Below are 14,438 nucleotides of genomic sequence, written 5' to 3'. Positions count from 1 at the left end.
CTGTGTGTGTGTCTGTGTGTGTGGGGAGCGATAGTGTAGCGGTTAGCGCGCTGCGCTATGAACATGGCGACCCGGGTTCGATTCCCGCTCACGGCCAACACCAGTGACGATTATCTGGACCGGTCCCGGGCCTCCCCTAGGTCGACTCAGCCTCAAATGAGTACCTGGTGCGATGTGTAAACATCGCCACTAGGGAGACAAAGGCGGTCGGGCGTGGTGCTGGCCACCCACCCCCTCGTGTACCGTTCCGGCCTTCATAGGTGCTCGCTAACAGCACTTGCCCCTACAGTCTGGTACAGGCTATATGGGGGATCTTTGTATGTGTGTGTATGTATATGTGTGTGTATGTGTGTATGTGTGTGTATGTGTGTGTGTATGTATGTGTGTGTATGTGTGTATGTGTGTGTGTACGTTGAACTCTTTCTGTCACACCACCACCGCACGTTGCCCAACCGTGCTGAAAGACGACAACAACAAGCGGCAATTCTAAAGAGTTATCGGTGTAGTGTGTGTTCATCAGGTGAAGGGACGAGACTGTCTCGAGAACAGGCCACTTGTGTTGAAACGTCGTGAGAATTTTATCGTGTTATTTTATTTTATTAATTTATTACTTTATTCTCATTCTACGTGGTGACTTTACCGAAAGAACCAAAGAAGATGAAAACGCGTGTGTGGTGACTGCGACTGTCACCGCGTGGTGCCGGGCTTACGAAGCCACGGCGGACGATGCGTTGGCATCACGTGCGGCCCGCTCACCGGGCGTGGCGCCGCCGGGCCTAGCGGGGGGCCTGGCTGAGCGCCGGTCAGCGCGGAGGCACCGCGAGCGGCGTGCGGCGCGGGCCAGCCGGGCTCGCGTTGGGGCACGACACGCCGGTTGACCCGCCGGCACGCGGCCGGACGACGTTGGAGGGGGGCTGCCGGGCGGTCACGTGGCGTAGAGGAGCTCTCGGGGAGCCTTCGGGAAAGAGGCGGAGAGATCCGGAAGGTGGGCGGGGCGAGGGGCGGAGCCAGCCCCGGCCCGGGCCGATGTGACGGGGGCCCCGCGAGGGCCCCGGGGTTTTTCGTGTTGCCAGCGATGAAGATCCACGTCGGGGGGAGAAGCCTCTAGCCATGTGGTCTGGGACCCAGCTCAGGGTCCGGGCCGGGATAACGAGCCGTGTCCGGTGCTGCCGTAGCGTAGCTAGATGGGCGTTCAACACCCAAGCGTGGCTTGTGTTATGTTGAGTCGGTGAAGTGGTGTTGCTCCCTAGACAACGTCTGCGACTCAGTTGGAGTTGCTACATGTGTATATAAAACATGTAATAATAGTAGGGCTTTTACCCTTTTTTTGGGGAACAAAACTGAAACCTTTTTACAAGGATTCATGCTACTGCATTAACCACAATACCTGCAAATTGCAAACAAAAAACACACTATGATAATATTTGTGGCATTGTCCTTGAAACTGATTGGTCCACACCAAGGGACGGCTTTCTTTCTAAGGGACAATGCATCATATATTATCATAGTATGTGTTTTGTTTGCATTTTGACTGCAGGTATTGTGGTTAATGCAGTAACATGAATCCTTGTAAAAAGGTTTCAGTTTTGTTGCCAAAAAAAAGGGGAAAAACCCCTACTATTATTATTACATTTTGGTACTGGCAAAGGTCTAATGAAGATAAAAAACATGCATTTGAACAAACGCAACAATCATCCGGGAAAATTGTTCTCGGAGCGCAGCTAGAAAAAAAAAGCACAAACGTTTTAAGAGACGCAACATATCATTTACTGCAGATAGTTTCACATCAATCACTCAATCTCGGTCAATGCTCACCGCCACTATTGCCAGACATTGTGTAACAGGTAAGAGGCGTAGCCCTGCAATTCTTACCTGTGCCACTGCTGACAGATGGGGCTCCACGAGAGGGGGCTCTGGAGAGCCCCTTTGAGGCGGGCGGGGTAATTTTGACTCTTTCACGTTGGCCAGACGTCTTCGAAGAGGATTTTGTACACGATACATATATATACGTTATGAACCTGTGACCAATGCCGACTGTTACACTTCTAATAGGATACTCGTAAGCAATGCGTTAGGCTTGACAGGAATTGAACGATGTGTTGTACCGCACATTTTCCACGAATGCTCAGACCAGTTTGGTGTGTGTGCATGTTGTATACTCCCCACAGGATTATAAGATAGGCGTCGTTGTGGTCTCATAGTTCAACAATCTTTAGGATCCGACGGTGCATTCCATAACCAAAGGTTAATCCTCTGTTCATTATGATGTCGTTTTTGGTTGCTTAGTACACTGAGTGAACGTATTTCAACGGAACATGAAAATGACTTTTTTGTTATGTGACTGAGCGTACCCAGCTATATTTTCACATAGCTCAGTGCCATGATACTACTACTCAGATTTATGTTCCATTAGAAGTTAAGATTACGGTTAAAAGTCACGACTTACTTGCACGCACTTTACGTCGGTAACGCTAAACACACGAACGTTCATTGTGAACGATTAAAGACAACTGTCTGACGTTGTGACTTAAAAAAGTGTTTTAACAGAAATTCAGGCAATTTAAAACAACACGTCATCACAATTTCTTGGCTGTACGTTCTGTTTGTGTGTAACCAGTTTTCTGCGGCAAGACTTAAAGTCAAATTGTGTATACGCACTCAATAAAATGCATCCCACGACAATTATTTTTGTGGAATTTCTTTTTTAAAACATGAACATTTAAGTTTGTAGTTGGCACGTTTTTAACGCGGCAATGAAAGTTGTTTAAAAGTCAAAAGCCTCTGTCTCTCTCTCTGTCTCTCTCTTCTCGTCTCCACTGTCGCTGCCCGTCGGAGCTCGGCGTCTGCGGCTCCTCTCATAGGTGGGCGTCCCCGGCCCGAACGCTCCCAGGAAGCCCTCCTGTGTGGCAGCAGAGAAACAGAACGAAAAGAGAGCCCCATCATCATCGTCATCACACAGCTGCTGCTGCTGCTACTCAGCCCCGAGCTGTAAATGCTCTGCTGATACGCATGGCATTGTCCTTGTGCTGGTCGCCTTTTGGCGTTGTTCTCTGATCTGATACTTGGTGGTGAGTCACTGGTAGAGAGACACTGGGTAGTGAGACACTGGGTAGTGAGACACTGCGTAGTGAGACACTGGGTAGTGAGACACTGGTTAGTGAGACACTGGGTAGTGAGACACTGGGTAGTGAGACAATGGGTAGTGAAACACTGATACAGAGACACTGGGTAGTGAGACACTGGGTAGTGAGACACTGATACAGAGACACTGGGTAGTGAGACACTGGGTAGTGAAACATTGGGTAGTGAGACACTGATACAGAGACACTGGTTAGTGAGACACTGGGTAGTGAAACACTGGGTAGTGAGACACTGCTAGTGAGACACTGGGTAGTGAGTCACTGGTACAGAGACACTGGGTAGCGAGACACTGGGTAGTGAAACACTGGGTAGTGAGACGCTGCTAGTGAGACACTGGGTAGTGAGACACTGGGTAGTGAGACACTGCTAGTGAGACACTGGGTAGTGAGACACTGCTAATTAGACACTGGGTAGTGAGACACTGGGTAGTGAGACACTGGGTAGTGAGACACTGCTAATTAGACACTGGGCAGTGAGACACTGGGTAGTGAGACACTGGTTAGTGAGACACTGGGTAGAGAGACACTGGGTAGTGAGACACTGGGTAGTGAGACAATGGCTAGTGAGACACTGGGTAGTGAGACACTGGGTAGTGAGACACTGCTAGTGAGACACTGGGTAGTGAGACACTGGGTAGTGAGACACTGCTAGTGAGACACTGGGTAGTGAGACACTGGGTAGTGAGACACTGATAGTGAGACACTGCTAGTGAGACACTGGGTAGTGAGACACTGGGTAGTGAGACACTGATAGTGAGACACTGCTAGTGAGACACTGGGTAGTGAGACACTGGGTAGTGAGACACTGGGTAGTGAGACACTGGGAAGTGAGACACTGGGTAGTGAGACACTGGGTAGTGAGACACTGCTAGTGAGACACTGGGTAGTGAGACACTGGGTAGTGAGACACTGCTAGTGAGACACTGGGTAGTGAGACACTGGGTAGTGAGACACTGGGAAGTGAGACACTGGGTAGTGAGACACTGGGTAGTGAGACACTGCTAGTGAGACACTGGGTAGTGAGACACTGGGTAGTGAGACACTGATAGTGAGACACTGCTAGTGAGATACTGGGTAGTGAGACACTGGGTAGTGAGACACTGGGTAGTGAGACACTGGGTAGTGAGACACTGGGTAGTGAGACACTGCTAGTGAGACACTGGGTAGTGAGACACTGGGTAGTGAGACACTGCTAGTGAGACACTGGGTAGTGAGACACTGGGTAGTGAGACACTGCTAGTGAGACACTGGGTAGTGAGACACTGCTAGTGAGACACTGGGTAGTGAGACACTGGGTAGTAAGACACTGGGGAGTGAGACACTGCTAGTGAGACACTGGGTGGTGAGACACTGGGTAGTGAGACACTGCTAGTGAGACACTGGGTAGTGAGACACTGGGTAGTGAGACACTGCTAGTGAGACACTGGGTAGTGAGACACTGGGTAGTAAGACACTGGGGAGTGAGACACTGGGTAGTGAGACACTGGGGAGTGAGACACTGGGTAGGAGTCTAGGCCATAGAGAAGACTGCTTCTACTGCTGTATCTGGTGTAGGCCGACCAGTTCTCAAAGACAAAGCGTGTGCACTGAGCGACTTCCGAGACACGTCGAGTAGAAGGCTTCTTATTTATTAAGAGCACACGGGGCGACACACTTCGTAACACAGCTGCACATAGACGATCCTAACACACAGCCCATCTCCGGCATACGCTGCGCCAGCTGTCCGACTAGCGTAGCGGCGGCGGCAACGGAGAGGGTGTTGCAGAACAGCCACGTGGTCGGAGACGAAGGGATCACGACGAGCAGAGACGCAGCCAGGACCCAAGACCCGCTAACAGCCCCGAACCTCTGGTTTCGGTCTCCCTTATATATGCCGGGCGTGGCCAAGCTCCACCTCTGGCCACGCCCCTTTCCAAGCTCCACCACTGGCCACGCCCCTTTCCAGAACCTTCGGGCTGGTTCATCCCCCGCTCCTCCTGATGTCGAGGGGAAATGGGCGAGGACTGTGGCTCATGCAGCTGCAATTGGCTGCTTTGGGTACGCGGTCCAGACCTATCCCCATAGACCCTGGCTCACAAAGTAGGTGTTCAGGCTGGCTGAGAAAAAAGCGACAGGCTGACTCTCATCGTCTGCAGCATCCCACGTCAGAGAATGAGGCTTACCGCAGCCTTCGCTCGGAGGTTCGGAGAGCCGTGAGGCGCTGTAAGGACGGTCGGTTGTCGCGGGTTGCTAAGGAGATGGAGTCTGCCTCAATGGCCCATGATCACAAATCGCTCTTTAATTCCATAAAGAAGTAACCTGCAGCACCACACTTATTACTATGATTAGGGGAAAGAACGGTGATCCAATCTCCGACCCCCAGGAACGGGTTTGCAGATTTGCTGAGCATTTCTGTGAGGTCCTGGAGGAGGGGAAATCCCTCAGCCTGGAAAACATCGTGGCACAAAGTGGGGATGACCCTGCTGAGGCTGCGGTGCCTCAAAGGTGTCGAAGAAGTCACCCCCTGTGAGTGGCTGGCTGAGGTACCATCTGTTGAGGAAGTACTTAAGGCGATCCAGAGCCTAAGACCAGGAAAGGCAGCGGGCAGAGATGATCTCCCAAGCGAAATGCTGAGCGAGGGTGGCGTTTGTTGAAAAGTTTTGTCCACACAGTACACGTCTTTTGGCGTTGCTGAAACCGTTCGTTGCCCGTCCAGCGCTCATGTTGCTGCTGTGATAGGTTATTGTCTTTTATAAATTAGAATGGCGATCCTTTATTTATTTATATATGCATCTACGTAGTTGGTTTACGTCATGTTATTAGAAATGGCAGTACGGGGATTCAACCGCTAGGTGGCAACCGCAGCATTGCTTTGATGATCCGGAGTAAGAGAGAGAGAGACGCCTATTAGCATTGGACACGGAGTAGACAACAGAGGTAGCTCAAATGACAGAGGACAATTATTTACTTATTCAGTTTCCCAACGGGGATAGCTACCCCCCCCCCCCCCAAACCATCAACAAAAGCAGTGGCCATTTATCCCCGCGGCTGATTCATTTTGGTGGCGCATGCCAGCTTTACCACGTTCGCCGCTTGTTGCAGAAATTCACCGTTCAAATCCGGCACTCACCCTGCTCACGGCTGCCGTTGCATTAACCGTAAACATACGCGCCTTCCACTTGACAGTCGGATGTTAAAGACCTCGCAACGTCTGTCGCAAGATCACGCCATTGTGTGCTGCTGTCACGGTCCCGATTTGCCAAATAAAAAAAAATGACCCGCAGATTGTAATAGACAGCACTCGTGGAAGACCCCTATGGCTGAAGTATGGCAGGGGCCTCCTGAAAGAGTCATGATACTCATTGAGGTTGTCCTTGATAAACAAGCGAACACCTGGAATTACACGCAATTTGGATGACTCTCAGCGGCGAATATCTGAACCGGTCCTAGGTCCACACTACTTCACAACCCACACTGATCAGCATGGTGAAGTATGGTCAAACAACCTAAATGACCCAACATGGTGTAATCAGACCATTATTCAGCAGTATTTTCACGAAAGGGCTGGTGGGAAAGCATGGTCCAACAATTCCCATGACCAATACTGTTGGGGAATCCTTCATCCAGCGGCGGATTGACAAAGTGCCGCATAAATCTTTACTGGCGTGCTGCATCAGCAACCGTGATAAGCAGTGCATATGAAGAAAGAAACACCTTGATTAAAAAAAAATCTTTAACTGAATTTTTTGCCCAGCTGTCCTTTGTTGACGACGTTTAATGGCGCTGATGCATGTATAATCCATTAACAAGCAAGCAGAGTTGGTGGATAACACAGGCATTGAGATGCCATGCTGTGCAGCCGCCCACCCACCTCCAAGGCAACTTCAGAATGCTGTGTGAAGTGTAGCAGACAGTACAGTTCAGCAGTTTTCAAATAATTAAATCGTGGACATTTGTCAATCCACTGCTAGACAGATGGATGCGTCTGTGCCATGTTGGTCACGATGGTTGTATGACCATACTTCGAGGTGGCGAGATGTTAACTACCTCGCCTGGTATATAGGAGGTCGTGGGTTAGATCCCGACCCTTACACGTGTATATTTGGAGTTTTAATTTCTCTCTCATCGTGGTCGCATGGATTTTTCTCCGGGGCCTCCGGTTTTTCCCTCTCCACATTTAGAATCAACGTGCGTTTATAGAGTATTTGGCTGCTATAAATTTCCCCATGATGAGCCACTTCGTTGAGCTATCATTTGTGATAGCCAGATCGTTTATAAAAAAGAGCTATATAGCTCTGGGCCTTACCTGGTGAAATATATATTTTTAATTTAGTTTATATGGTGGAAGCCAGGGACTAGTTCAGATATAGCTCCTCACTGTGATGTTAGCCGTGGCTGGGAGTTGAACTCGGGTTCAATCGTATGGTGTGCTGACCACTATGTATTTTATAGCTTTATTTTGGTGATTTCTAAAACAGATGGTTAAGCCATGTTTCTTGCGGAAGTGCGGAGTTGGCCTGATAACTTGAATCTAACTTGTCTTCTGGTTGTTATTGTTTGTCTTGCATCACACTGGGATTTTTGCACACAGTGTTGTAATACGGTGTTTTTTTCTGTAAGATTTGCTGGTTTATCCAGGATGTTTCTGTTGCGCGTCGTCGTCGCTTTAAGATGTTTCTCTGTTCATACTTTGTTGCGGTTGCACCCGACTCAAGAGCCGCATGGCTCACAGGGCTACACCTAATGAATGAAACTTGAAAACTTGAAACTGCCCTACATGACATCATAACAACAGTCTGGACCACTGGACGGGTTCCGCAGGATTGGAAGGATGCCCTGGTGGTCTCCCTCTTTAAAAAGGGGGACCGCACAGACTGTAACAACTACAGGGGCATCTCACTCCTTAGTGTGCTGGTAAAGGTCCTGGCAAGGATTATTCAGCATCGCCTTGCCAGGCACGCTGAAGAGAGGCTTTCGGAGCCCCAATGCGGTTTCAGGAAAGGGCGGTCCTGCACAGATGCCATATTTTCTGTCCGTCTGCTACCGCAGAGGTGTAGGGAATTCCAACAAGACCTACACATCTCTGCTTTATTTACCTGGTCAAGGCCTATGATACCATCAGTAGGCCTGGGATCTGGGTTGTTCTTCGTGCTTTCGGAGTCCCTGACCTGCTGCTCACGATCATGAACGACCTTCATGATGGTGAGCAGGCCTGGGTAAAACTACGTGGCCGGGAGTCGCAGCCATTCCCTGTACACCTTGGGGTGCGACAGGAATGTCCTCTGGCTCCCACATTATTTAACATCTATTTTGACCACGTAGTTTGTGAAGCCTTTTCATCTGGTACAGATACAATGGGAGGCTGATTGATGCCCGGGTGCAGTCAAGGGATGGCTCCCTATTTCTCAAACATGTTATTGGTGGTGGTGTTGGCGGTGGTGGTGTTGGCGGTGGTGGTGTTGGCGGTGTTGGTGGTGGTGGCGACGTTAGTGGTGTTAGTGGTGGCGACGGTAGTGGTGTTGGTGGTGGCGGTGGCGACGGTAGTGGTGTTGGTGGTGTTAGTGGTGGCGACGGTAGTGGTGTTGGTGGTGGCAATGGCGACGGTAGTGGTGTTGGCGGTGGTGACGGTAGTGGTGTTAGTGGTGGCGACGGTAGTGGTGTTGGTGGTGGCGGTGGTGACGGTAGTGGTGTTAGTGGTGTTGGTGGTGGCGACGGTAGTGGTGTTGGTGTTGGCGGTGGTGACGGTAGTGGTGTTAGTGGTTAGTGATGGCGATGGTAGTGGTGTTAGTGGTGGCGACGGTAGTGGTGTTAGTGGTGGCGACGGTAGTGGTGTTGGTGGTGTTAGTGGTGGCGACGGTAGTGGTGTTTGCGGTGGTGACGGTAGTGGTGTTATTGGTGGCGACGGTAGTGGTGTTGGTGGTGGCGACGGTAGTGGTGTTGGCGGTGTTAGTGGTGGCAACGGTAGTGGTATTGGTGGTGGCAACGGTAGTGGTGTTGGCGGTGTTAGTGGTGGCGACGGTAGTGGTGTTGGGGTGTTGGCGGTGTGTAACCCCTCACCCAGCCTCCCTGCTCCATGAGCCACGGCTTGTGTGTGATCAACAGCACAGCGGCCACCGCGTCTGTCAAGGGCCACGACTTCTCCAAGTCGCCCAGACGACCGGAGGCCCTCAAGCTCTTCACGAGCAGCGCGCAAAACACCACCATGGACAGGACGCCTTCCCAGTTCATGGGCCCGCCGGCGAGAACCTTCCAGGCCATGGTCACGACCAGCCGGAGCGGCTCCGCCTCCCTCGCCAGCTCCTCCGTGCGGCTCGCCAAGTCCGGGATGGAGGCTTCAAGCTGAGCGAGCAAGATGTCCCCTTGGGTGTCGAGCACCTCCTGCAGCTGCTCCACACGCTGCCGGACGAGCCGCTGGGAAGCCTGGAGCTCCGACTGCACCTCCTGTGCCTGCCGCCACAGTTGCTGCACCTGCCGCCACAGTTCCTGCCAGTTCTTGAACTGCCGCAGCTGCTCAAACTGCTCGTGCTGCGTCAGCTGCAGATGCTTGAACCGATGCATTAGCTGTAAGTCCTGGAGCCGATACTGCTCCTGCACCTCCTGGAGCTGCTGCTCCTGCACCCCCTGGAGCTGCTGCCGCTCCTGCTGGAGCCGCCGCACGAGCTGCTGTTGCTGCTGCACCTGCTCAAGCTGCTCCTGCACCTCCTGCACATGCTGGAGCTGCTGCTGCCGAAGATTCTCCGCCCGCTGCTGCTGTTGCTGCTGCGCCAGCTGGAGTTGTCGCTGCACCTTCAGGAGCTGCTCCTGCAACTCCTGAAGCTGCTGCTGGTGGTGCTGGTGCAGTCCCTGCTGCACAGGCTGCTGGTGCTGCTGCTGCAGTCCCTGCTGCACAGGCTGCTGGTGCTGCAGTCCCTGCTGCACAGGCTGCTGGTGCTGTCCCTGCTGCACAGGCTGCTGGTGCTGCTGCTTGTGGAGCTGCCGCCGCTGCTCCGCCTGTTCTGTCAGGTGAGCCACGTAGCCGGAGATTAGATCGGAGGTTACGATGGTCAGCAGCTGCATCGCTTCATCCTCCTCCTCCTCCTCCTCGCAGCCGCAGCAGCCGACCCTCGCCTGTATCCCACCCGCAGAATGCGACGCGGCATGGGCAGAGGCCGCAGGCTGCATGGCGGTGTAGGCCTCAGTGGCGGGCGTTGACGTCGTTGTTGCTGATTCCGCTGCTGCGGGGTCGTTGATGTCGCAAGGCAACTGAGGAGGTGGAGGAGGGGGACGAGGTGGAGGTAGAGGAGGTAGAGGAGGCAGAGGAGGTGGCGACTTCGCGCCTCGCTGGGAGCTGTTTGGCTTCTCCCTCCATTCAGATTTGGTTCTCGGTGATGGCGTAGGATCGATCCGTGGATCTATTCGGTATCGAGGGAAATCGATTCCTCCACGTTCGAATCGACTTCGATTGCAAGCCGTCGGTCGATTTTGACCTCGATTCACGATCCGCACGCGAGGGGGCGGGGCCACGTGGGTGGACGTACAATGCAAAATTAGTTGAGACAGAGTTCATAGTTCAGTTATTTGGTATAGCCCTGTGAGCCATTCGGCTCTTGAATCGGGTGCAACCGCAACAAACAAAAAACATGAACAAGAAAACATCTTAAAGTGATTTTGTGACTGTGCAAACAGAAAATACAGGAAAAAAATATCAAAATATTCAAGCAGCAATAGCACCGTACACCAACGCTGTGTGCAAAAATCTCAGTGGGATGCAAGTCAAACAACAACAACAACCACAAGACAACTAAGATTAAGGCCATCAGTCTAACTCCGTACTACAATAAACAAAAACATGGTCAAAACAAAAAAAAACTTTTCGAAATCACCAAAATAAAAGCCATAAATGCAATGTAGCAGTGATCATAGGGACTGTGACCGAATTTTTAACAATAAACTACATAAATAAATTATAACACCAAAATCTACGGCCATAATTTAGGCCACTGAATAGCAGTGGCAGCTAGGGTTGTACAACTCCTCTAGAGCAGTTTTGAGTGAAGATCTCATAGGTAGTGATTTAAGTTGCAGTTTATTGGCAATAGCATTCCAGACCCTGGGGGCATCAATAGCAAAAGCTCTTCCTCCAGTTTTTGTACGGCAATAGGGAATGTGAAGCTGGTAAATGAGCAAAGACCTGAGGTCAAATTTGTTCTTTGAAACAGAGGAGATCCAGTAGGTAGTCTGCGGAATTTTTTGTAAGTACATCGTGAATAAATAAGATCTGGTGCACAAGCCGTCGAACATTAAGAGATGTTAAGTTTGACCCAATGTAGAGATCACAGTGGTGAGTCCTATATGGGCAGTTCAATGCAAATCTTAAGGCCGAGTGATAGATGGAATCAAGCTTCTTCAGTACAGTACTTGGGGCTGATTTATACACGATGTCACAGTAGTCAAGTAGAGGCAGTATGGTAGCTTTTATCAATTCCAAACGGAACATTGATAGAGACCCATAGACTACTCATAGAGACCCATAGACTGCTCATAGAGACCCATAGACTACTCATAGAGACCCTTAGAGTACTCATAGAGACCCATAGACTACTCATAGAGACCCATAGACTGCTCATAGAGACCCATAGACTACTCATAGAGACCCTTAGAGTACTCATAGAGACCCATAGAGTCACCGCACAGAGACCCATAGACTACTGATAGAAACCCATAGAGTACTGATAGAGATCCATAGACTACTGATAGAGACCCATAGAGTACTGATAGAGACCCATAGAGTACTGATAGAGACCCATAGAGTCACTACACAGAGACCCATAGACTACTGATAGAGACCCATAGACTACTGATAGAATCAGAATCAGAAAGGGTTTTATTCGCCATGAAAGTTCACACCGACACGGAATTTACTTTGGCAGGATGGTGCATACATTCAACATATAGGAATCTAAAATCTTCAATAAGTTTTAAACAAGTCTTACTATAAGGGTTAAAAGTCTAACTAACACACAAGGGGCTGAAGTATATGAAATTGAATAAATATCGAATATAAAATAGCTTTAAGATATAATTTAAAAATAAAAAAATACAAATAGGTTAACATAGTTAATATCGGCAAGGTGTCATTATGTAGATAAAATGTTAATATCAGTGTTAGCCCTTGGCCTTGTTTAACAGGCCAGCAGCAGATGGGACGAAACTGTTTTTATGGCGTGAGGTTTTGGTCCTGATGGACCGAAGCCTTCTGCCGGAGGGGAGTAGCTGAAACAGAGTGTCCAGGGTGGGAGGAATCGGCCACAAATCTTCCTCGCTCGCCTCATGGTCCTTGTCGTGTGCAGGTCCTCGAGGGTTGGTAGATTGCAGGCAATTACCTTCTCAGTAGTGTGGATGATACGCTGCAGTCTGCTCTTGTCCTTGGCAGTGGCAGCAGCGTACCAGACGGTTATGGAGGATGTGAGGATGGATTCAATGATCGCTGTATAGAATTGCACCAGCATTGTCTTTGGCAGGTTGAATTTCTTCAGCTGCCGTAGAAAGTACATCCTCTGTGCAGTCTGCTTAACAGCGGATGTCAAACAAGCCACTGTGTCACTCACAACGCACATTGCATGTTGGTGTCATGGTCAAAATTGTGGCAATTCCAGTAACACTATCCAGAAACTCCACAGGGAGATGACGCGTCAATGATCGCCCCCTACCGACAGACTCATGTCTCGTGCAGGCCGGTGCAGGGCCACCTTGTGCTACACAGGGGCAGCTGCCACTAGGGGGCGCCCTTCCATTGTTTGAGATGAGGTTCGATACGAAACACCGAGTTGGTGAGGCAATTAGGCAAGCGACTTATGAGTGCAAATGTGTTGTTTATAACGTAGTGAATGCTTGGGAGCTTAATTGTCTCTCGCTCCTGCTCACAGATTTACCCAGCCCACAGCTCCACAGATACCAGCCGCTCCTCCTGGGCAGGTTCGGTTACGTACCATGCGAAATAAGTTCCAGATACACACACAGAGACTCACACAGAGACCCATAGATTATCACGGTTGGCTAGGTATGGTGCGAAAGAAGTTATGTACACACACACACAGACCGATGGATTAACACGGTTGGCTACGTACGGTGCAAAAGTTACAGATAAACAAGTTTGAGTCGTGGGCCGTGGAAGTTGACCGGGCGCGTGTTGCTGACAGTCGTTGAATACGGTTGGATAGACGCTGATAGAGAGACACACACACAGACAAGACAGGCGGACAGACACAGACAAGAGGAACACAGAGACGACAGAGAGACACAGGCAGAAATAAACACAGAGGCAAACAGATGACACAGACGGACAGAGACATGTTGAATCGAACACACTGAACTTGCTCCATTGAAAGAGATTCCTCGATCTTCGCAATGCCCGGAAGTCATTCTTATTTTTATTGATTTAATTGTGTGTGGTGTGTACGTGCAAGCAATGTGGGATATCAATGTACACAGATATGAACAAGATCAGCAGACAAGACGTCTTTAATTTAATCGGTCTCTCCACGAAACAAAGGAATGTTGAACACGAAATATAAATCCCACGGCCTTCGTGCGAGTCCATAATTACTGCAGCATTGCTTCAGTGCAAGCCAACTGTGGACCGGTTTTGGTGGACAATGTCTCAACAGCAGTGGGGCTTGCTTCAAGCCATGGTTGTGAACATCCAGACGTTAATCAGCAAGGAGCACTTCTAGTCCGAGCTCGACAAAATCTACGTCAACACGTAAGACAAAATTATAATTCGTGTTGTAGAGAATGTATCTCCTCTACGTGTAACTTTAAGGTGGTATGCCTTGTAACTGATGAATGATCCGAGTGTGCTTCCTATGTCAAAGACAACGAGTTGCTCCAGATGCTTCCTGAAACACAAAAATAGCCTTTGACCTGTATCACAAGAACAACGGGTCTCACCTGAGTTATCTATACAGGTTACTTCCAAACACACACACACTTTGTCCTAACATCACTTATTCAATGTTTGACCCTTATAAAAAATAAAGTGATGCATGTACACACAATATCAGACAAGTGTTCATTCTAAATTATTGACAGGAATTTTAACAAAATTTAATTACTGCAGTGAAATATACTGCATCAGATAACATCTGATTAAGAAACTATTTAAAAAAAGATATGCAGCGTCTGCTTAACAGTGGATGTAAAACATACTATTGTAGTGTCATTCAAAATGAGTAGGCCATTGCATGCTGGCGAATTCTAAACATTAGCGACAAATTACAAAACTGAGATGAAACATCAATCATCGCCCCCTACTGACAGCCTCTTGTTCACATAATCTTT

The 14,438-nt window shown here is 49.6% G+C and overlaps 1 protein-coding gene across 1 annotated transcript; it reads right to left on the bottom strand.

Annotated features, from left to right (window-relative positions):
* Positions 1–1,743: 1,743 nt before the first annotated feature.
* On the bottom strand, positions 1,744–10,499 carry LOC142913920 (uncharacterized). Its single transcript, XM_076061025.1, has 2 exons — positions 9,177–10,499; positions 1,744–2,899 (listed from the first exon to the last, which is right to left on the bottom strand). Exons 1-2 carry the CDS (start codon positions 10,278–10,280, stop codon positions 2,765–2,767), a joined length of 1,239 nt encoding a protein of 412 aa, XP_075917140.1. The 5' UTR covers positions 10,281–10,499; the 3' UTR covers positions 1,744–2,764.
* Between the last annotated feature and the right edge of the window lie 3,939 nt (positions 10,500–14,438).

The sequence above is a fragment of the Petromyzon marinus genome, unplaced genomic scaffold (assembly GCF_048934315.1).
Source record: "Petromyzon marinus isolate PM22_M1 ecotype Great Lakes invasive population unplaced genomic scaffold, UKy_Petmar_22M1.pri1.0 PM_G_Scaffold_27, whole genome shotgun sequence".
In the NCBI taxonomy this organism is placed as follows: domain Eukaryota; kingdom Metazoa; phylum Chordata; class Hyperoartia; order Petromyzontiformes; family Petromyzontidae; genus Petromyzon; species Petromyzon marinus.
The sequence above is the reverse complement of the archived record's forward strand: the minus strand, read 5'-3'. Positions and strand labels throughout refer to the sequence as shown.